The sequence below is a fragment of the Nilaparvata lugens genome, chromosome 1 (assembly GCF_014356525.2).
Source record: "Nilaparvata lugens isolate BPH chromosome 1, ASM1435652v1, whole genome shotgun sequence".
Classification (NCBI taxonomy): domain Eukaryota; kingdom Metazoa; phylum Arthropoda; class Insecta; order Hemiptera; family Delphacidae; genus Nilaparvata; species Nilaparvata lugens.
In genome coordinates, this window is record NC_052504.1 from 40188394 (window position 1) to 40213468 (window position 25075).

At 34.2% G+C, this 25075-nt stretch overlaps 1 protein-coding gene across 1 annotated transcript in view; it reads right to left on the minus strand.

The window, feature by feature from the left end:
- Nucleotides 1-25075, minus strand: part of LOC111059311 (rootletin) — a 119215-nt gene that overhangs the window by 35375 nt on the left and 58765 nt on the right. Inside the window, 11 exon segments of the mRNA XM_039433782.1 lie at nt 5372-5795; nt 6428-6564; nt 7217-7453; nt 8305-8419; nt 10250-10267; nt 11929-12122; nt 13218-13364; nt 14443-14652; nt 15710-15875; nt 16778-17001; nt 23999-24196. Of these exon segments, the coding sequence (XP_039289716.1) occupies nt 5372-5795; nt 6428-6564; nt 7217-7453; nt 8305-8419; nt 10250-10267; nt 11929-12122; nt 13218-13364; nt 14443-14652; nt 15710-15875; nt 16778-17001; nt 23999-24196 (2070 nt within the window).

The window sequence follows — 25075 nt, forward strand, 5'->3', positions numbered from 1 at the left end:
GTATACAATCATTTCGCAGTCGAGCTTCATGTTCACCAGAAACGGAATTCGGTAAAATGAAAAGAAAAACATTTTATTACAACAGAGCAGAATTACAGTAATCAAAATGGTTGATGAATGACGTTTTGAAGACAAGTCAAGTTTAAGGTAGCCTAGCCTACTACATCAATAAATTATTTATGAAAGGTATATTCTATTGAACAGAGTTCTTAGGGACTTGGCGATTCATATTAAAGTGATAATACACAATTGAATGAACGTCGAGTCAAACACCTATCAAAAATGAAAGCTTTTACAGTTGAAGATATTAAAAAATTAATAAGTCTGATTGTATGGTTCTATCTGTCATCAAATTTGAAAAAATAGTTGGTCTGATACTATTCAATGTGCTTTATAGCCCAGTCAATGAAGGTCCAAAAAAGCAGTTTCGATCCGAAAATTAAATAAAAGCTGAATTTCCCACCATCGATAGAACCCTCTCAGAGGGTCATTATCCCAAAAGTCCCAAGAAATCCCCTTGGAGCTTTCTGCCCCAGCCCCCTAAAACATGAGAAATTCAGGTAAACACGGGAAATCAATTATCTCTGTAACCATTGATCAGAAACAGTTCTATTATATGTCATTCGATTCGTTACATTATGGACTACAATATATGTTATATTCATTTTTCCAATAAAATCAACAGTTTTCTTGATAAAATAATATATATGTAAAAATTTAGGGGGTTTGCGATTTGATTTTTTTGTTTTCTTCGATTAACTTTGAAACAAGTAGTTTTAAAGAAAAATGAGCCAAATAATTAATGTAGCCACTCTCATTGCAAATCCATTTAAGTATATTGTTATGTATTTGCAATTCGATTTGACGCTGTGGGAGGGGAAACAGTCGACGCGGAACGGCGCGGCTGACTCTCTTAGCCATAGTAAACAGCAAACTGGAAATCAATTATCTCTGTAACCATTGATCGGAAAAAAATATATCATATTTCATTCGATTTGTTACATTATGGACTAAAATATTAGTCGTATTCATTTCTTCAATAAATCAAACAGTCTCCTTGATAAAATAATATATATGTAAAAATTTAGGGGTTTTTCGATTTGATTTTTGTTTTCTCCGATTAACTTCGAAGCAAATAATCTAAAGAAAATTAGACAAATAATTAATGTAGCCACATTCATCGCGAATCCATTGATGTATATTGTTATTTATTTGCGATTCGATTTGACGCTGTGGAAGGGGAAACAGTTGACGCGGTACGGCGTGGCTGACTCTCTTCACCATAGTAAACAGTAAAATACAGTAGTAGCCTATTGCTTTCTAAGTTGCATCTTTTTCACACTATGGCGCTCGAAACAATCAATTTTGTCTATTGTTTTGACATGCGATGAAACTAATTTTTCACATTTCAATTCTCTAAATTCTCAAAAATCATTTTGTTCTTATATATGTGCTAAATCATGCATTCTATGACAGACAAAGATATTGTTTGCAACCGATAAAATATTCATACTATTACATAATATAATACATATTTGAAATATGTGTGTATGATCATTATTCTATGCTAAAATTTATCATAAGTTATGAATGTCAAAAACTGAGATAAATCATAGATTACAAAAGTGTTAACAGTGGCAATTTCCTGAAAAATCATAGCGTGCAGTGTTTGCTGTTTTCTACAGTTAATATTCTCCAAGCCAGGTTGATAATATACCTTCAGTTGAGCCAAATATATATGATGGCTGAGGCATAAAAAAATTCATACATTGGGCTTGTTGAGTTGAAACTTTCTATGATTCTCTCTGTAAAGTAGCTTATCTTCCGTTCTTACTACACTAGAGTCTCGATTAACCGAGTCTCGGTCAACCGAGGTTCCGTGTTAACCGAGCCTCGGATCGGCCAAGGTCAAGGTCAGTTTGGCAGCTAAGAAGCGAAGCAGTTCGATTACACAAAGAACTGTCAAAGATTTTTTCAAACCTTTGTAACTTTTTAATACTTTAAAGTATGTACTACTATTATCTAGTTGTGTGGTTTTGAATATAGTTCATGTTGGTGTACATCACATGGTACGTATTTTTATTTGATTGCCTTAACCCCTTATTTAGATTAGGCCCTCCGTGTTAACCGAGTATTTGACTATCCGAGGTTGTAGCGGTCCCGATTAACTCGGTTAATCGGGACTCTAGTGTAGTTGAATCTACATTATTTAGAAAGTCCAAAATGAAAATTCAGTAGATTCTAAAGATGAAAGCCATGCAAACATACAAATTGAGGAAGAGTAAGCATGCATAAAAGGTAGGAAAATCATGAAAGTGTTTCACATTTAACCACAAAGTACCCTACCGTATAAGATTAATTGAAATATGATTCATCATCTTCTATTATTTTTGTTAACATATCGATTTTTCACCTCCACTCGCATCTTGTCATTCATTACACAAGGTTGGCAGAAGCTTTTCTTTATGTCGATTAATGTTGATTGAAATTGATTTTGATTAGGGCACCAAAAGATCATTTTCTATTTGAAGCATTCAAATCAAATCTATTGAACATGATTTCTCATTCACAGATTTAGTTGGGTGGAGCTATTTGAAAAATGTACCTGATTATCAATTTCATGGTTTTTATAACATTCTAGTTCATTGTGATCATTGAAGGGTTGAAGTGATGAGTTAGTTCAAGTGAATTCTAGTACAGAAGTATATTGTGCTTATAATGGGCTCTTCTTTATTTTCTATCGATTTTTTGCTCCAGTAGAGAAAATTTAAAATGTTGGTTTCACATTTTATAAGCTTTAAAAATAATATAAATTAACGGTAATATAAATTTGATAAGTCCAGTATTAAATTAATCGATGTTGATTTTCATGTTACTTGCACTGTTTGCAATTCATCACTCTTCTCTCAAGAATTAGTTTTTTATGAATTTCATGATCTGAAAATTGAAATTCAAATGCTATTTGGATGACGTTCACATTCCACTGGTTTATTTTACAATAATTGTTATGTTGAAGAGTGAGGCAATTCAATCCATTTGGAAGTAAAAGGAAATCACAGTGCGATTTGAACAGTGGATAGTAACTTTGAAATTCAGTTGCTCAATTCATTTCGGCTTGATACTATCATTTGTAATTATAGTTGATCAGAAATATGCATTGTATATGATGTTTTTATTTCAGTTTGACTAATATTCTATCACAGTCTCGCTTTTATTCGTAAGCATTATAATCCTAAATAGTTTGATTACCGTACCTTAAAGATGTAGCTTATCTTACGTCGAACAATGTACAATACAAACAATTTTCATTAAATTACTATCATGATGATCATTGGAATTTCTGCCTGTGATTGAGAAAAAGTCATTTTATGATCCTTGAAATTCATACCTAGAAAAAGTTGCATTATTACTAGAAATTTTGTTATTTTTACTATTTATTGTAGGTACTGTACATTGACTTTTGTGATTATAGAGATCAACTACTTTATTCTGAATCAGGATAAGGATAAATAGGGAAATTGTGAGATGGGGATAACATCCATAGTTACATAGCATCAATTTGAAAGCTCTGATAATAATGATTTGAACGGAACTGCGATTCTGGCTTGGTATTGCCTCTTCATGTTCAGTGAGATTAGAAAGCTTCAGAGTAATTCGTTCTCACTATATGTGATAATATTGGTAATATTTGGTAACATTTGTTAATATTTGAACCGAATGTTCAACAAATTAATCTACTTTCAGCTTGAAAATTTTCAACTTATCAGGAGTACAGTGTTATCATATAGTATGTCAGGTATGCCCACCCTTTTATTTTTTTTGTTCACGTGATTTGATGATATTCATTCCATTATCAAGTGTTTAAATCATAAAGAGTGATGAAACAAGACAAAACAAAGAAAAGCTATGAAAAGAAATTTTGAATCTTCATTTTTCACAAAATGAAGATAAGATGAAGGAGTCGGACACATAATAATATATCATGAAACTTCGTTGAAAATCATCAATATCTGAAACTAGAGTTATCAAATTGTGTTACCTCTGACTCGTATGGAGAAGGCACACTTCAAATTAATATAATAAAGTCTGTGAGCAACAACGAAATCCTGATTTTTATCATGAGCATGGTTAAATCAAGAAAATTGTAATATTTTTTTAGAGTATTGAAAAGTGAAAATCTATATACAGCGCATTACAAAATTAATTGTTTCGAGGCCATAGTGTAAATGAGATGCAATGTAGACAGCAGTATTATTCTGTTTACTATGGTTAAGGGAGTCAGCCGCGTCGGCTGTTTCCCCTTCCACAGCGTCAACTTGAATCACAAATACATAACAATATACATCAATGGATTCACAATGAATGTGGCTACAATAATTATTCGTCACATTGTTCTTTAAAATTACTTGCTTCGAAGTTAATCGGAGAAAACAAAAAAATCAAATCGAAAAACCCCTATATTTTTACATTATATTATTTTATCAAGGAAACTATTCGATTTATTGAGGAAATGAGTCCGACTAATATTGTAGTCCTTAATTTAACGAATCGAATGAAATATGATAGATTTTTTTCCGATCAATGGTTACAGAGATAATTGATTTCCAGTTTGCTGTTTACTATGGCTAAGAGAGTCAGCCGCGCCGTTCCGCGTCGACTGTTTCCTCTTCCACGGCGTCAAATCGAATCGCAAATACATAACATTATACATCAATGAATTTGCAATGAGAGTGGCTACATTAATTATTTGACTCATTTTTCTTTAAAACTTCTTGCTTTGAAGTTAATCGAAGAAAACAAAAAAATCAAATCGCAAACCCCCTAAATTTTTACATATATATTATTTTATCAAGAAAACTGTTGATTTTATTGAAAGAATGAATATAACTAGTATTGTAGTCCATAATGTAACAAATCAAATGGCATATAATAGAACTGTTTCCGATCATTGGGTACAGAGATAATTGATTTTCCGTGATTACCTGAATTTTTCAACTTTGAGGGGGGCTAGGGGGGAAAGCTCCAAGGGGATTTCTTGGGACTTTTGGGAGAATGACCCTCTGGGAGGGTTCTATCGATGGTAAAAGATTCAGCTTTTATTTAATTTTCGGATCGAAAAAACCTTTATTGACTGGGCTATTAAGGTTGATAAATGAAATCTTCATTCTTTACAATACATTATTTCAATGACCTGAACTTTTGATTTTAGTAAAGCATAACCCAAAGCAAAGAAATTATTTCGATATTCAACTTTTATATTGGAAACAAAATCAAACGTGAACTCATGAAATATACTTATTAATAACTGACTGGTAATTTAATAACCAGTTCAACGGAGTTGTTCCTACTAAAAGAAAAATCCTAGTCTTACCTTTTCTTTTTCTATTTCGAGGAATTTACACTTCTCTTGCAAGGAGACTTTCTCGGAGTCCAGGTCCAAACGCATCTGTTCAGCCTGCAGCAGCTCTTTGCGGAGAGATCCCAGGTCGCTGTTCTGATCTGCCACTTGACTCTGGAGTCCTGCTTCCAAAGTTGAATATAGCTCACTTAAGTTGAATAAGATCTCATCACATATCACATTCAAATTATATTATTTGAAGCAGAAGGAAATGTAGAAATGAGCCAAATAATTACCTCTTGCTTTCTCAATTTGTGCCAGCAAATTGTCGGATTCCATCTTGTTTTGCTCCAATACATCTTTCGCTAAATGCAGTTTGTTCAACTCCTCCCTAACCGTCAATAGTTCTTCCCTTAAACGACTGGAACGATCCTCTTCTGATCTTGAATTCAGTTCTCTGTGTAAAATTGAAAATCAGTGAAAAAATTAATGATTTAGGTTTCTAGGATACTTATAAAATCTGATGGGCTATTGAATTTATAGTTTCAATAGTCCATTAAATCTATAGGTTCAATGGTCCATCGAATTTATCAAGTGCCCTAGAAATCAGTCCTCAAAAGAAATGAAAATTTTAACATTCCATGCTGCTAATTGTTTAAAAAATAGTGTACCAACATTGAAAGTAAGATTTAGGTTTTATGGGTAGAAAAGTATTTAAGTGACGCGAGATAATTTTTCATGTTTGATTAAAGACTATGAATTTCTTCATGAACAGCCAATTATTTGAAAAACTTCATCACTTAATTTTCAATTTGGCTTATAATATTCAAGTCCAAATATTTACTTTCAGATCTATGAGAAATTCTATTTTCACTTTGAAAAAAAATACTATCTTTATTTATCCTTAATGATAATTACAAAGTTTAAAACTTAGAAACAACACAAACTTAAAAATAAAATTTGAAAAACAACACAAACTTAAAAATAAAATTTGAAAAACAACATTATTGTTGTTTTTGTTGGAGAAAGATTATTTCAATTTTGAAGTAACATATAATCAAAGAATTTCGAGTTGATTGACTTCCATACCGTATTTCCAAATCCTTCGTTAAGCGTTCGACCTCTGCCTGAAGAAATAGTTTGTCGTCTTCCAAAGTTTCCGCTACCTTTTGTAAGCGTGAGTTAGCCTTTTGCATTTTGTCATAATCCACATTGAGAGCTTCAATCTGTTAAAAACATATAGTATCAACATGTACGGGTTAGATTAGAGATTAGGCTACAAAGAAAGTAAAAAGGATAAAGGAATTAAAATAGAGTACGACATGTAACAAATACAACCAAATCTATCACATCTAAATGAATGAAAAATATTACTGAAGAAAAGTGACATAGAACATGAACTATACCATTATCTTAGAAATTGATTCAAATCTTAGCTTAAGAAAGGTACTCTTCAGAAATTTCAAGTGTAACCATTTCGAACTGCTTTCTAAATTTTTCAAACAAGATGAAATGAACAAGGTAACCCACATCAGCAGAAGTGAACTATGAATATATTCTAGACAAAAATAATAGACTCATTTGCGGAACAGACTACCATTCTATGAAGCCTAGCAAATGAATTTTAATCAAGAGATTTCCTATTTCAATGTTTCAAATCTACTTATATTGAGAAGAAATATTTCTAGAATGAAAAATGGGCAAATTTCCTCCATTATCAAACTTGTGATTTGGATTCCAACCTGGAACTCTAGATACTAAAGTTCAGATTCAGCAAAATTTTATATTTCAGTTACTCAGAATACCCTGAGCAAAAAGAAATCTAAAAATGGAAGAGTCGAACAAGTAGACATCTCAAAAAGTAAAAAAGAGATTCACCATTGCACTCATTTCGAGTCGGTTCTTATCCAAGGCATTCTTCTCGGCCCTGACGGAGTCCAGAGACTTGATGAGCAAATCCTTCTCCTGTGAGAGTTGAGTGACATTGCTGCGGCAGTTGTCCAGCTGCTGAGTCAGCTCGGCCACTTTCGCCTCCAGGCCATGCTGAGCTTCTTCCCACGTCTCCACCTGTCTTCGCGATAATCCCAGCTGCTCACCGCTAGCCTGCAGCTTCACCTGAAATGTCAAACAAAGGCTATTGAGTTTCACGCAATATCTTTCCCAACAACGGTTGCAGATAAAGGAGAATAGAAATTATACCTATAGGATACAGTTGTCATTGGTAAATATGAATAGCCAACTCTTATTTACCACTACCATTGAGCTTTGATTCTAGACGTTTCGATTATTTCTATCATTCTCAATTCAGGATACAAACAGTATTTAAAAAAGTGAAATATTATGTAATTTGTTAGAACATACATCATTTGCTCGGTTCAGTATCATTGTACTACTAGGTGATGGTTAGGGTACTAAAAGATATAGTTTTAGAATTGTTTGTATTAATCTGTATTTAGCATAATTTTGTATTAATTTGATGATAACCTCGGCACATATTATATTATATAGTAAGACATCATTTTAAAAACTTTGCATTGTAAATGTTATTATTGAAAAGGTATATACATATGTAATGTTTTTGAATTTATGAATAACCTCATCTGGATGTGTCGTCCAACATCCAGAGAAATTATTATTATCATTATTATTTGCCTTACGTGAGGTGATGATTAGTTTATGAATTATTCACCAGAATATTGGTGAAAGAGTGCTTTATCGAAGTTCTACAAGCTTTAACAGTAAGTGAATGTAGCAATTCTTGAAGTTAACATAGAAATTACAGCATTATCTTAATAAAATATTCTTGTAATTATACAAATAACATTCCCGAAAGAAGGGAATAAGTTTATTGGAAGACAATAATGATGTTATACACATTGATAACTATTAGAAAGATTTAGATTCTGGATATAATGGAATTATTTTTCTCTAAATCAAATTAATGTGCACGTACCAAAGTCACATACCTGTAGCTCATGAATCTGCAATTGGTATTTGTGTAGGGAGGCCTGAACTGCCGAGATTGTGCTCTCTGCAAACGCTGGTGATGTGTGCACGCGAAGAGGTCCTCGTTTCGGCGACCTTCAACAAATACACAAGTTAACCATATTGATCTTGCAAATCCTGATGCAGATTTTCATGGCAGATTACAAACATAATTATTGATCTACGGAGTTCATTGATTTATACATTAAATTGTCCGTTATCAAGCAAAGCATATAGATCCATCTTCTTACAACTTCGCACCGTTCGCTAATTGCCAGGAATGTTTGTAGGCAACGTAGAGCTATAATGAACTACCATAATATTTAACCTTAATTATGGAAATACTGTATATTATCAAATCATGAAGAAATATATTTTATAATAAATACGATATGACTGAGGAAGAATTGAACATTATTAACAAGTATGAGCAATAAATATCAAATATATCCTACATATCCTACGATATAGAAGGCAAAGGAAACATGACAAGCAGGCTCTCTTATAGAATCCACTGGCCTCGAAACGTGAATCTCACTTATGCAGGGTAATATTTCAAACGTTTTATTAAGTGTGATACTGTTCTCGACTTGAGGTTTACACTAAAAACTTTATTGAAATATCAAGCATTAAATCATGAATGGGTATTATGTAAAATATCTCATAGAACTTTGTACGATATACTTGCTCACTCGAAAATTTCGAGTTCAGGTCAAGAAACATGTCTTTCATGGCACTTTGTGAATTTCAATGATTATGATGATTTGGAACTAGAATCTTTTTATTAGTAATCATGTTGAAAAATAGAACTTGACAGATAATCTGAATGACTTGCAATATAGTTAAAACTAAAACTGTGTATGTATGCATTGAACATTTTTCAATACGCACAACAGTACACCAAGTTTAATCAATAAAAAAAAGCAATACACAGTGATAGCTGAGATATTTCGTTATCCTACCCGCGATAACAGAGTTGTTTTTCGGAAAAATTATTTTGTTTAATAATCATTTCATGTAGTATGCACCCTATATTACGAGTACAATACTATAATCTTCAATTATCAAATAACTGAAATTATAGCTGGTGATACATATACAAAAGTGAAGTCTACTAATATCAAGTTAATAACATGCTACATAAAAGCCGTGCATCAATGGCTGGCATCTGTGATTTGTCACTCACTAGGTATTGAGATTGGCTGATGTTTTCAACTAAGATTGCATGTCACTTATTATAGTGACCTAATCAATGCAAGACGAACATCCATCATTACAAGAATCGCAATCATCAATTCAGATGAAACTATCGGCAATATCGCTTGTGCTACTTGGTAATGCATACTAAGTTAGACATCCGCTCAGCAGTTGTCATCTTAAAACTAATGTTTGCTAACCACTAATCACACAAATTATTTCTAAAATTAATTTAGGAGTTGAATCCAACTATCAATCTTAACCATTGGGATGACTATTTTTTTAGATAACTGAATCATACATAATTCCAACATTGAAAGCAACAAAACTATTCAAGTCGGAACAAACGACCAAAGCATAACGCATTATTTATGACTATATCTAGGAGCATTCGCTTATTGTGGTATAATGTTCAACAATCTGGTTTTCACCAAGCTACATTGATACAATATAATTCATTTTATGGTAGATAAATAAAATAAAAATGTGTCTATTCTATGAAATAATAATTCGAATAACGGGATATATCTATTGCAAACTTCCTAATGTAAACTCTAGTCTTCTATTTTTTCATATCTCGCTTTCTCTGAGATTTGGCCGAGTAAAGTTGAGCAGCTCACGATTGTATGTATATTAATAGCACATTATAATTTATTCATTAGCGAGCAGTTCCATTTTATAGTGCAAGTATCACAACAGATCGTTTAATTTGAATTAACCTCTACTTACATTTCAGCGACATTAGACCTATACAAAATTAATATATCAGAATGAATAATTGAATTTGAGAGAAAATATCATCCTTACACTTGCATTGAATTTTAAACCAAGAGATTCATCATTATACAGATGGAATTAAATAGAGAATGCATTTATTCAAATGCTCATTAATATATAATTATTATTTAACGAAAATCCTAAATAAATGCTGTAAATCACCCCGAAGACTTCTGCTACTGCAGACATTGACAACAGGGTTAACAGCTAGATGGAAATTCGATGAGAACTATTATCCAAAAAATTATTTGCCAGCCCGGGAATCGAACCCGGTACCTCCCAATTGCCAGTCAGGAATGCTTACCCATACACCAAACTGACAATCTCTGGATAGCAGCTCTCATTTTATACGAAGCCATAGCGGCCCAACCAGTTTACAGATGGAATTAAATAGAGAATGCATTTATTCAAATGCTAATTAATATATAATTATTATTTAACGAGAATGGATAGTACTTCTCATCGAATTTCCATCTAGCTGTTAACCCTGTTGTCAATGTCTGCAGTAGCAGAAGTCTTCGGGGTGACTTACAGCATTTATTTAGGACTTTCGTTAAATAATAATTTTAGATTCATCATTCTTCAAATTGAGCAATTTAAAATTAAAATTTTAAAAATAATAGCTAAATTTCCTGTTTCAGAAAAACGTTTTCTCAGATTTGGAATCAACAGACTGTTTGAAAACAGTAAGAGAGTGGAAGAGCTGATAGCAGATCGATAGGTCAAAAGCACTCGATAGTGCTGTTTCATGAGTGACCATCAATAGCTTTTCGCTACTGCTGAGCACCAAGAAATAGGTGGCCTCTGGCCACCATTGCCTCTAGCTGCCATTTGAAACAATGTCAGGGGCCAGGGGCCATCTCGTGGAACGGAATCTATAGCCAGATTGTTCATAGTTAATTTCAAATGACAGATTTTCAAATATTTCTATATATATATATATATATATAACTTCAGCTGAGATATAGAACTCGTAGTAAGGGGTTTTCTACCAATAGGAGCCATAAATATAATAATAGTTGATATAGTAATATGGGGGAATATGATTTAAATAGAGTAAGTTGTAAATATGAAGAATATGGAGAATATATAGGTACCGATACCTTCTAATCAACTTTAGGTTGAAAAAGAGTTTGTTAGAATCTTGAATGAATTTTGTTTTAATAGTAGATGTTGAAGTTTCCAAGAATTACAAGGGCTACCAACTCTTACACCTGGATGCACCTGGAGACACAATTTCAATTCCAAATTATTCTACTCTAACTTGAAATGGATTAGATGACAGCATATTACACCTAAAGGTGCGTACAGATATACGCGCCGCGAACATGAGCAATTCCATTTTAATCAGCTGACTATATCTGTATTTTTACAGAAACGGTAAGATACAGATATGAAAAGCTTGGCATCAGCTGATTAAAAGTGAATTGCTCATGTTCGCGGCGCGTAAATCTGTACGCACCTTAATATGTTTGTAGTTACAGTATAATATTTCAATTTCAGTTTACAATAATAATAATTTTATATAATAATTTAATCAATTTCTAATAAAATATTCCATGTTTGTAGTTGTTGATACAAGTATAGAATAATATATTTAATTGATTAAAAGTGTGAAATTGATTAACTACCTTGGTGGAAGAGCAGGCGAAGGTGTGAGATGTACGTGCGGCTGAGTCTGTGGAGTGATCTCGGTGTCCCTGTTCTCGGCGTCCTGAATCACGGCGTGAGCAATGTCTCTCAGCGCACTCTGCAACAGGTCCACTTCTTCCTGCAGTTGAGACACTTGCGACACTCCTGATTCCGCCTGGCTGCACCGTTCTTCCTGCACATTAGAAACGACATTGAATTACCATATAACGAAAACTTACTCAATACTCATTACTTATACGATGAAAAATAACAAGATGGAAAGAGAAAACAAATATCACTAACATCTATATCACTAAACATCTTCTTTCGAAAATTTAGTTGGATAAATTGTGCCAAGCAAGGTCAAGTACAAATATTTTCCACAACTACGATCCAATAAAAATCATCTTAACCAACATGTGAGGATGAACATTATATTCTCTCCTGTTTTTGATAAAGATCGAAGATTCGACTTGAAGAGCTTAATGACCGAATCACATTCAGCACATAAATTCCACATTAATACCGCATGCGTATTACTGCTAATACCTGAGCGCTACCAAGCACTTGATTGCTCTCTGTGGAAGTGTCTTGGGCTGGATATCTGCCAAAGGACTCTCCACCTACCATAATGAATAAATACTTTCAAGAAGATGTGATTTACACTATTCTCAATCTTTTGTCAGACAAAGTAACAATAAATGATATATATCAATGAGAAGGAATTCTATTTTATTAGTAATACTTTATGGGAGCAATATTGCAATGGAAACTAGGAAACTAATGAAATCAGTTTCCTTATCTGTTTTCCATGCACTTATCAATAACAATAAAAGTATTACGATGATCTACAATAATAGATGTCATAATCGGAGAGAGAAAAACTAAGCTTAGCTTTCACTATTCTTCTTTCAAATTTTAAAGGTAATGAAGTCCGAAAGATTATGTGTATGTCACGCACTTTACATTTCTGGTCCGAGGATATTCCTTGAGAATAATTGACAAGTGATAACAATTTTGAATTTAGTAATGTTGTTGGGAAGCCGAAAAAACATTTGAAAGCTTAATAAGTTCAATAATATTGGATTATAATGGAATTTTGAGCCGAACATTTACAAACAACCACAAACTACACCATAACAGCATTTCTTGAACCATTGACGATTGTGTTACGGTATGCGAAATTCAAGGCAGTAGAAATTGCAAAATAATTATGTAAGGATGTAGAACTATTTTAGTCAAACATATTACTATTATTAATCTGGGATCGATTAAAAACAATACTAACCAGAACATGGAGTTCTCTTAGCAGCTGCTGGATCCTGTCTTCTTTTTGTCGTACTTGTGAGATGATACCGTCGTGCTCAGCTTTTAGGTCTGATAATTTTGACTTCAATTCAGCACTTTCCTGTGCTGTCTGAGCACTTTGTTTCTCCTATATGAACATATCAAAAATAAAGCAATAAAGAAGAATATTCTGAAATTCATAACCCTAACAAGAAGTAATAGGCACAGCTATGTAAAAATGTATAACGTTTAGCAAACAAACTATTCTATGGATAAATTACAGTTGGCTAATTCAACTAGAGATAGCAATGATGTCATTCGTAGATAATGCACAAATCCATTACACAACAAACTAAAATCAGATCAAGAGAATGAATTTTGGAAAATATTTTCAAGAAAAGTGTGACAGTTCTGCCCGGCAAACAGCCTTGAGAGGCATTCCGTAGACTGAAGTATAGAAGTCTGTCAACACGATAATGAGTAGAGATAAATAGACTTTTATTTACACTTATTAGTATGATAGGTTTGCTAGCGAGAATAACCAGTATTGTTGATGGATTTAAATGAAATTTCATTGAATTAGAGAATGTATAATTTTAATTATACACATGATATCATGAATGAAGGAAATTCTATAAAAGTGAACAGTAATATGATTTATTGAAACTAAATTTATTCAATGTTCACTGTCAGATTATTTGATATGTAATTTTGCTATATCAGCAGAAGAATTTACAGTAAACAGTAGTTATGCATGTCTCGTATTTCTTTTATAAAAATGTAAACATTAAAATAATCTATTTGATTGCAACAACATAAAAACCTAACTAGATGTATTTTTTCACATACACTACTACATAAAAATATACACTACTACAAAAAAATGTTTTCGCCATTATAAGTAGAGAAATGAGACAAAATGACATTTACTGGATAAAAATTTATTTTCAATGTATCACATAATCAGTTAATTTTTTATTTCCCAATATAATCAAGAAAAGTAACTAGTTATTTTCCATGACAAATTTGCAGAACAATCGATAAATAATATATATGAGAAAATCTTTTTAATTATAATAGTCTTCAAAGATTCTGTCAATGAAAATCTAGGTATTGATGAGTAATTGCCTCCAATTTGATCACACATGGCATGCAGGAGGGATTTTGAGAGAAATGATTGTGATGAGGAGCTAGATCAAAGAGGTGCAGAAACGCGATGGATTTACCCCAGACAGAGCGGAGAGAGTAGCCCGAGCCTGCATGCCGGTGCAAGTGCCCAGAACGTCTCTAATGGAGCCCGACACTTCCGTTCTCATCTTGTTGAGATCGCGTTGAGTGGCCGCCTGCATCTCACAGAAGGTTCGCTTCACGGCCACCACATCTCTCCATAGGTTCAGCAGTCGGTTGTGCTCTGTGGTGTAATACTCGTTGAAATACTGCCACAATAATGAATGGAAAAATGTATTAAAACTGTGTGCACAGTTTATATAATAATTATTCATTATTTGAATAATATAATATTATTATTAAAATGATTAATAGAAAATAGATTATTGGGATGCACATTTGATATAATGATTTCACACGATTTTGATTATTTATTCATTCATTGAGTAACTGATAAACTACCTCAGTATCAAAGTAATATTCTCCTAAACACAAATTCACTTCCAATGCTTTCTTCATGGATACGTATTTGTGAATATTAATTATTTTACCATGATCTTCATAATTACAAATGATGTACAGGAGATGAATTGGGGTTCTATGTCTAAGGGTCATATGCACCACCTACTTTTAACGCTAAACAACATAACTATCACTAATTCTACGTTTACTTGTAGATATGGTTGCATTTATCATAATGTGTTTCATACGGGGTTTAAACCAACAGCTGACATTTCTCCGTTTAAACCGAGTATCTGCATACGAGCCTTAGTTGGATATTTAATTTTTTTTCATGGATTATTGAATTGACGAAATTGTTTGTTTATATACAATCATTTTGATTGTTTTAGGTTTTATCCATTTAATAAATTTTCAATGAATACTATTTATAACTTTAAAATAGCATTACACCTATTTGCATAAGTTTAGATGAAATGATAAACTTTATTGGAGGTCAGATCAATAATTAACCTAATAGAAACATGAATCACACAATAAGAAAAACTTGATAATGTGCCTATATATTTATTTGAATACTTTGTTCGATGATATCTTAAATGTAATTGAATAGAGAAGTGAATATCCTATAAAAACCTAATATGCAATTCAACTGACATCAATAAAAAATACAGTTGAAGAATGCTTAGTCACACCGGTTTAATCTAGTTCCATTCCTGATCCTAGCAAAAAAATTGGATACAGTACCATGATCCTTTCTACTACAACCTACAAAGATACCCACTACTGGAGAACCCAGCATGAGCTTATATTCAATGATTTTATTACAATTCAAATGAAACAATTAAGCTGTAGAATAAAAAGTACCTGTTCCTCTTCTTTCCATTCCTCTTCTTTGCAGATCATTTCCTCTCTCATTTGTTCCCAGTCGGTAGTTAATTTTTGGAGATCATTCGTCAATGCTTCGTTGGTTTGATGTGCTTCTTCCAATTGTTCCCTGAGTGCTGTGTTCATTGACATGACCTTTTCACACCTGCAGAAATCGAACAAATTAACTTTCACTCCTGATAACATGAATTGATTTTTTAATTCAATTATGAACTAATAAACGATAAAACTTTGAATAATAAAACTTGAACTTGAACTCCTATTTTTTATTATAGTAGTTTGCTATCCTTGCATTACCAGGATCATCTTACACCGAACAAAAATTGCTAAATAGTTATTCCATTTTTTATTGCTACTAATTAGTAGTATTCTTTTCATATTAAGTGATATGTATCATTTTAATACATTCAATTTTCGAACTATTTAACGATTTCCGGATTCGTAGTTATCCTTTTCAACTGAGAAAATAAATTATCTACTTGTTTACACTTACTTTGTAGTATTTTAGTATGTAGTATAATTGTTCAGCAATCCTACAACACATCTTGAAAGGAGTTAAAGCTCCTTACAATTAATGCTTCACCAGTACCAATATAATTTACAATGAATAAATATATGAATAATAAAATGATATAAAAACAATAAATTTGATAAGCTCTTTAAATACATTCAACATGACTCCCTTTTTCTTCCATATAGTTTTCAATTTTGAATAGGAAAAATCTACACAGATGAACTAGAATTTCCTCGGATTTTTTAATTGATAAAAAGGATAACAATATTTGAAGAGGCAATAGATCAATGCTCACACTGCCTTCTTGGCATGACTTCAATTTTATTACAAAAATATGGAGGATATAAAGATAGGTCTATATAGATTCTCAATTTACCGACGATAGTATAGGCCTATTTCGAATTATTCAAGATTTCAGTAGGTCGAGTTTCCAGCTTGTCAAGTTTCTGATTAGGCCCTTGCGGGCGGAGCACGGGTTACCTGCTAATAATGAATAATAGATAATAGCTCATTCTGAAGCAGACAGATTGTACCTTCTCCTTTCTTCGTCGAGTCTTCGCAAAGCCGTGTCAAGGTCGTGGATGCGTTCTTCGCGCATTTCACGCAGGTGCTGTTGGGCTGCATCCAAGGCGGCGCTGGGCGCCCTCACTGTCTGGGCGTCCGAAGCACTTGGACCCGCCGCAATCGGCATCGGCAACACGGATGTGTCCTCCACTTGGCCCTCCAGTTCTGTGCAGCGCTGCTTGTATTGCAGAATCTGAAATCGTATTGAAGAGAATACATTAAACGATATCTACTTCGGGAGTGAAACAAATATAAACCGATTTTAAAATTAATATTGACACAAGAGATACACCTCTAGAAACTTCTCGATATATCATATAGATCATACCTATAATCTTTCAATGACAAATATATTTCTGACCCTATTCCTCTTAAAATATTTTGTGTACTAAACAAGACTTTGGAATGAATTAATTACACCAAATTCAGTTTTAGATCGTGTTGGTATTTTTTATAGATTTTACCTGATATATTTACAAAGGGAAATTTGTCTATATTCATGTTAAATTGTATGAATCTTGCTTATAGGATAAGTTATGAACCATCAAAAAGGTACAACACCCCTTTAAGATACGAGGGTTTCAATTAATAAAAAAAAACCGAAAGAAAAGTATGTGTTGAGATCATATATGATTTTGGCGATGAGAAGATGAACTCAACGTGATCCCACTTAAAAAAGAGTATCACAGGCAGAAACACACTTCGTCCCTTTCACATAACTAGGGCATCAACCTTCGTCCATAAATAGGATCGTATATATGGTTGAAGGTATAAACTACAGTGGACCCCGATAAATCGAAGCCCAATTCAACCGAAACTGGTCAAATGCAAACAAAAATCACTTATTTCTGTAATATAATAAACTGTATACAATTCTTTAGTAATTTCATAAATTAACTTAATAATATTTTCCAATACATTATACAATTTTTTATTGAATAGGAATGGCCGTAGCCGAGTGGTTTAGATCCAGAGGCACGGGTTCGAATCCCAGCTCGGGCAAGATATTTTTTTCGGCCCACACCCGTATTTCGGATGGACACGTTAAGCAATCGGTCCCGGCTGCCTAGAAAGCAGTCGTTAGGTCATGTCAGAGGCCCTGAAATTGATCAGTTGCGACCTGAAAACTCTGACATCAGACCTGAGCCAGCCAGGTCACTCGATATTTTTTTTATTGAATCTGAAATAAAACATTGTATTTTATAGATTTTTATTTAAAATTAATTTTTCCAGTATACTATGTTGATAGGCTATTTTCAGCATACGAAGGTTAAACAGAGAAATTGGTATCCGAAATGACTCTACACCCTTAATTTGGATTAATTATTGAATTATTGAGAGATTATTGTGATAACAACTGAGAGGAATGAGTAAGTCAATATATAATGAGTAAGTTTATCAAAAATCCCGCCGGTAGGCCTACACAACGACGTTTGATCAACTCATCAAATCACCCTCGCATAAGCTGAAAGCTCATGTGGCAATCATTCTCAATGATCCTAAATAATAATAAAAAATAGGATTTCAACTCGAGAGAAACAAGTGAATAGAGATTGTGAGGTTTACGATGAAATGGCTTACTGTCATTATTACAACAGGGATTCAGAAACGGACGATCCACAACAAGTGCTCTCCTGGCATTGACAGAAACATCCACATAACTTTTGAGGATGGCAAATCCCTTGCCCTCACATTGTGCGACCTCAGTAAGGCCTTCCATTGAGTCCCTTACAATATATTAATTGGTGAACTGAAGAGTAGTAAGCCTTGGGTGGCAGGGTCCTGAGGACAGTGCCTTCATTCTGGAAAATAGAACACAGGTGGTCCAACTGCGAAGTACCACCTCAAAAGTGAAAAGTGTGGAGCACAGAGTACCAAGCACGGGCCTCTGTTTTAGGCCCCCTGTTGTTCATAGTGCTTATGAATGACTTCTCAAGCAGTCAGGGGGCAGATTAAACCACCTTGATTTCAAGAGGTGTCACTGCAGAACAGGAAGGGAAGAGTCTGCCAGACTCACATACTCAAGTAGGTAAGTTGGTTTTTTGCCAACAAGCTGAAGCTAAATGAAGAAAAAACAAGAATCCTAATTTGCTCTTTGAAAAGACAACCCGTAGCACAAAATCCGTGAAGCAGTTAGGATTCAAGGTGGATGAAAGATTAAGCTAGAATAACATGTGAACAAATGTCTGCAGGAAACTGTCCAGGGTGTTGTACCTTACCAGAAAACTGAAATATCTGGTGGATCAAAACCACCATGGCCTATCATTCACTGTTTCACAGCTACATCATCTATCTATGGCCTGCTCTTGGGGGTTGACGCACCAACTATCCAGGATGTGCTGCTGCTGCTGTAGAAGAATTCTCTGAGGATAAATGTCATTTTCCATCTTCATGGAATACCGCAGCCCACTATTCAGGGATCTCGGGAATCGGGATACTCACAGTGTACAGTCAATATGTATTGTGCTCGCTGATGTATATCAAGAGGAATCAGGAGCAGCTTCAAGAAAGATGTAATAACACAGCCATAATACGAGACATGCAACTACAATGGAGGTACCTTACTTACTTACTTGATACTTTAATTCTTTGTCCTTGACCGGGAGAACCGGATAGACTGTGTCAGGGAGTTCAGGGGGTCACCCCTCAAACTCTGGGATGGAGGCTGTTCGTGTTTGAGTATAAGGGCTCATCCACTAGTTCTGGCAATGAGTATAATGGCAGTTGTATAAGGCGTTCCTTCAATATTTGCTTGAACGTTTCTGTTTCGCAATTTTTTATATATTCAGGGAGTTGGTTATACAGTCGCAGTGCTGATATTTCGAAACTTTTTTGAGTTGCTGTAAGTCTGCTTTGAGGTACATCCAGGTCTGCCGCATGTCGAGTGTTGTAGGTATGTATTTTGCTTCTCTTTGTCATGTTGTTTGCTTTGTTCTTTATGAATAGAAGTGAGCAGAGTAAATAGTGGCTAAAGATTGTAAGTACTCTCAGCTTTTTGAATAGTGGCCTACAGTGTGCCAGGTGGTCAGAGAATGTGATTACTCTAATGGCATTTTTTTGTAGCATTAGTATATCTGAGCTGGCTGAAGCATGTCCCCAAAGAAGGATTCCGTATGTTATGTGACTGTGAAACAACGAATAGTAAACTGTCATCAAGTATTCCAGAGTGACAACATACATTAATTTTTTAGGAGATGTTTTAAGCTAGTTTTAAGCATGTCTTTGAAATGTGTATGTCCCATTTCAATTTTCTGTCAAGCCAAAAACCCGATAATTTTACTGGTTCAGTAGTGCTTTCGGGTTTTTCGCTTTTCAGAGAGCATAATTATTAATATTTGGGATTTGTCCTCATTAAGTTCAAGTTTATTTATTTGGAACCATCTCTTTGCCTCCTGTATGTGAGTTTCGTTCCTTGCCAATGCCTGTTCACTTGATATTCCTCTAGACATCACCGTAGTATCATCTGTAAACAGTATGCAGTCCTTGCTGGGAACAAAGTAATTTGTCAAAAGGATGAATAGAAGGGGGCCCAAGACAGAACCCTGGGACACTCCGTGTTTGATATCTCTGGTCTTTGACAAAGCTCCTTTTATTGAGACTACTTGGCTTCTGTCTTCAAGATAACTTTTGATGGTATTGAGGACCGGACCGCTGATTCCATACTTTTCCAGCTTTCTTAGGAGGATTTGGTGTGGAACACAATCAAAGGCTTTACTCAGATCAAACAGTGTAAGGGCATTGTATCAACAGTCTCAAACGTGTTCTGGATTTCGCTAGTCAGGGCAATCAGTGCGCTTGTTGTTGAGCGGCCACTTCTAAAACCATGCTGCTGTTGGCAAAGGAGGTTGTTACTTTCGAAGTAATCCACCATTTGTTGCTTCATAATAGTCTCCAGCACCTTTGCCATGGTGGGAAGAATTGATATTGGCCTGAAGTTAGCTGGCTGGTCAACTGCACCTTTCTTGTGGACTGGTCTCGTTTTTGAGATTTTAAAAATGTCAGGGAATCTGCCACATTTCAGACACTCATTTATTGCGCTGGCCATTGATTCAGCAATCATTGTGATGGTTTCTTTCAAAATATTACATGATATGCCGTGGATGTCTTGCGATTTCGGGTTTTTGAATTTTCTTACTAAATTCACTATTTGTGATGGACTAAATTCCTTCCATTCAGTCATTCTGTGTTGTGTCAACATGATGTTAGACGATGGTTCCATATCGTTGGCTGGTAAACTTGCTTGTATCTTCTCAGCAGCTGTTGTAAATTAGTAATTGAAGTCGTCGGGATTCAGTTCGAATTCTACTTGTTCTTTTTTGGGCCTATGACTATTTATTACACTCCATGCAGCCTTGCAGACATTGCTGGCTGATTTGATGTAATTTGCTGTGTGTTTCTTTTTTGCATAATTTACAGCACTTCTATACCTTCTATGCATGTCTGTGTATTTAGAATACAATGCAGTCTGTTTCTCAGGTGAGTTGGCAACTTTGTAGAAGAAGTGTAAGAGTGTCACCAGGTCCTTCATGTTGCGAAGCTCTTTGGTAAACCAGGATTTGTCTCCGTGTTGTTTGGAGGTAATATTTTTATTTGTATACGTTTGAGGAAATACTTGATTGAAACTGTTAATGTAGACTGAGATGAGTTTATCAAGTCTAAATTCTGGTCTTACATTATCAAGAGTTGTCATCCAGTTTATGCGTTTAAGTTCTCCTCGAAGTATTGGAATGTGCTCCTCCCGGACTATTCTCTTGTAGAAGATATATTCAGCATTCCATGCTATTTCAGGTTGGACGCTGACAGTGCCAATTTGGGGTTGGACTTCAATTACAACAGCACAGTGATCAGAAATCATTGGGTCCACCACTGTTGTTTTATGTTCCCAAGAATCAAGGTTAGTTGCAATGTTATCCAGGACTGCTGTACCTCTGGTTGGCGTCTTGTTGTCAGTGTAGAGCCCGTATTCTCGGAGTAGACATGTAAACCTGGAGCTTAGTTCATTCTGGGTTTCAAGGTGAATATTGAAGTCACCACCTATAACAGTTTTTTTGTTGAATCTAGATAAAAACTTCAGCAAGATTTCAAACTTCTCGAAGAATTGATCCAAACTACTGTTAAGGGAACGATATACTGCTACCACAATCATTGAGGGCTCAAGCAACTGTAAAGCAGCAATCTCCAGGACCAGTTCATCGCAAAATTCATTAACATCGTTTTTCTTATATTTTAGGTTCTTTTTAAATACATTGCTGAACCACCGTTTGAATGGTGCTTCCTATAATAGGCGGCAGCTAGATTCAAGTTATTTAGGTCACTATAAAATTCCGATTCTTCCTCTTTCAGCCATACAGAGAATGTCAGTATTAATCTCATCAAATAAAAATTCAAGAAGGTCGAGTTTTGTTCTAATGCACTGAACATTTAATACAATAATGGTAACTTTACTAACATTCATGGTAACTTTATTCACATCCATGGTAACTTCGCTCTTATTCATATTTATATCAGTTTTGCTCCCTGAGGGCGTTTGAATAAAAAACGTCTCAGAGTAGCATACTTTGGCCATTTCGTGTTATCAAGGATAGTGTCTTTATGATCAAAATCAACTCCAAGTTTGAAGCTACAATATGATACACTTTTGCTTTCCAGTTTTTCTACAATAAAATTAAGTCCAGGGAAGGTATCTGTCAAAAATGTTTTTACAATATTCTCGGTTACACCCGCTTTTATCTTTCCAAGATGATACCAGGCTAGCTTGTCTCCTACTAGGCTATAATCCTGACCATTGACTTGCTGAGAGTTGTTTGAGCCAACCAGTAATGGTCTATCTTTGAAAGAATAGGTTTGTTTGGTTTTTGATAAATTAGTAGGGGATTTGTCATTTTGTCGGTACTACCGACAGATTTGGCATAAGTCTTATTTTTGCCACGTCCATTTCTGTTTGTAACAGTTTTCCACTCATCTTCTCTTATAATACAGTCCTTAATTGCAATATCATCACAGAAGGCATCTGTTAAGTCACAGTTGTCACTAACTTCGTCAATGTTTAAAATTTCACAGGATGTATTCCTATTTTGACCACTATTATTTAGTGATGGAAAACCATTACTGGATGCAAAAGGAGGAAATTCTCCATTGTTCTCATGGTTACTATTCAATTAAATTTTCGTGAATTAGTGAGATGTCTATTCACAGTTTTAGTTTTTTGCATGCTAAGTAAAGAATTATTTCTTCACTTACCGGTTTTGGCTTCGTGAGTTTGAGATTTCGATCCTTACCTTCCACTATGTCAAGTCTTCTACTCATTTGTGGTGAATTTTCACTTAATTTTGTGAGTTTATCCAGAACAATATTCAGGTTGCCATCGTTTTCAAGATTTTTATTGTAGTTCAAAGTTGGGTTTGACTTGGTTAGAGTTGTAGGTTCGACATGCTCAGACAAAGATGATTTGTCTGAATAACCTTGATTTCTTAATAAAATTTCAATTTTCTATAGCAATATAACATTTCCAAGGTTCATTACATTAATATTATGTAATTTCGTCTAGTTTTACATTTACATCTACAAAATCTTTTAGGCTACTGCAAACTCAACATTTCGAACACGTTTTAACCTCACTTTGCAGCTTTTGCAATGTCACATTGAAAGATCGCCTAATTCCGTAATTTTTTCTAAATTTTCCGATGAAATGTTTACGCATGACGTATGAAACCAGTTTTCACAAAATACATCACACATGATTGCATCGTCGTTATTTTTTATGATATTTTTACAGAGCCCGCAAAAAATCTTACTACCTTCAACCGCCATCTTGCTCGAATTCCCCGAAGCAGACTGACAGGGAACTACAATAGCTTCCCATTACAGGCAATAAGATTTTTCAACAGCCTTCCTGGGAAAATTAAGAAAAACCGGGATTCTTAGTGCTATACCATGGTGAAAAATAAACTTCTGGAGAGATTACTCTATTCACTGCAAGATTTGTATGAGAAACCTCTTTTAGGGAGTTTGTTCGTTCGTGCGTGTCAAATGATAGTTAAAATGCCTAAATTAAAATAAAAATCCACTGTCTTAGCAGCTTCGTCGTTAAATACAAAGAAGTCATGCATATAAGGACGACGCTGCTTTTTCAGATAATACTAACAAATATAGCTTATATCCAAGAAATTTGACTGGAGATTATGAGTTACCTTGGCTTGAAGCCGGCTGACCAAAGCTGCCTGATGTTGCTGTGCCTGCCTGTAGGTGTCGAGGCGCCGCCGGTAGCTGGCCGATTCCTCCTCAAGGCGACGCCGTAACTCCTGGTTTTGCCTCGCCAGATCAGGGGGCGGATCTTCGGCCCCCGCTCTACTATTCTCCCTCTCCATCCTCCCGCTCGAACGACTTGTCTACAACATTCAAATTGCCCTTTCAATGATCATTTAAAAATACACATTAGGTATCTTTTTGCATACCGTACCAGAGAAAACTTCTATATTGTATTCTGTGAACGTACTATTTGAACAATCTTGAAGTGAGAAAATACTGCCATAGCCTAATGAATTTTTTATTACTATAATTATATTCATATGGTGAATTCATTAAGAGAAACCCTTGCTAGGCTACCTATGTAAAGCAGAAGACAGGAACCGATAAGTTAACTAATAATTTATTACAAGATATGACGTTTTTGCTATAGGCTAAATGATACTATTATGCTATAAATTGAATCAAAGCTTGGGAAAACTTTACGGTATCACTTGACTAATTTTTTTTATTTATTATTTTTACAATAAAGCACTGACTGAAAGAGAAAATCTAAGGATAGGACTCCTCTTTGTACAATTTTTCTCACAAATTTAGATAACATTTTAAAAGTCCAAAATGAGAGTATATAGCCTAAATTATACAAATGAAAACGGTGAGTTACCGTAATAATCTTAATAAGCATAAAATTTCACTCAGGTATTAAATGATAATCTATTATTCAAGTTTAATACCTGAGTAAAATGATATCATTTAATACCTAAAGAATTAATTTAGGAATCTGTGACAGGTAACTATATTAGTAGAATTATAGTTCTATCAATTTTTATTAGCTGGCAATGAAGAAGTGTAATAAAATAATGAGTATTTACCATAAAGTCTAAATAACTGTCATCCATCAGTGATTCCATTTGAAGAGGTTAGAAAATTGGGTTGTTTACTGTAAATCTCATCAAAAACAAACTATATTGGAACATAATATCTATTTTCGAAAAGGAATGAAAATGCATATTAACTAATAG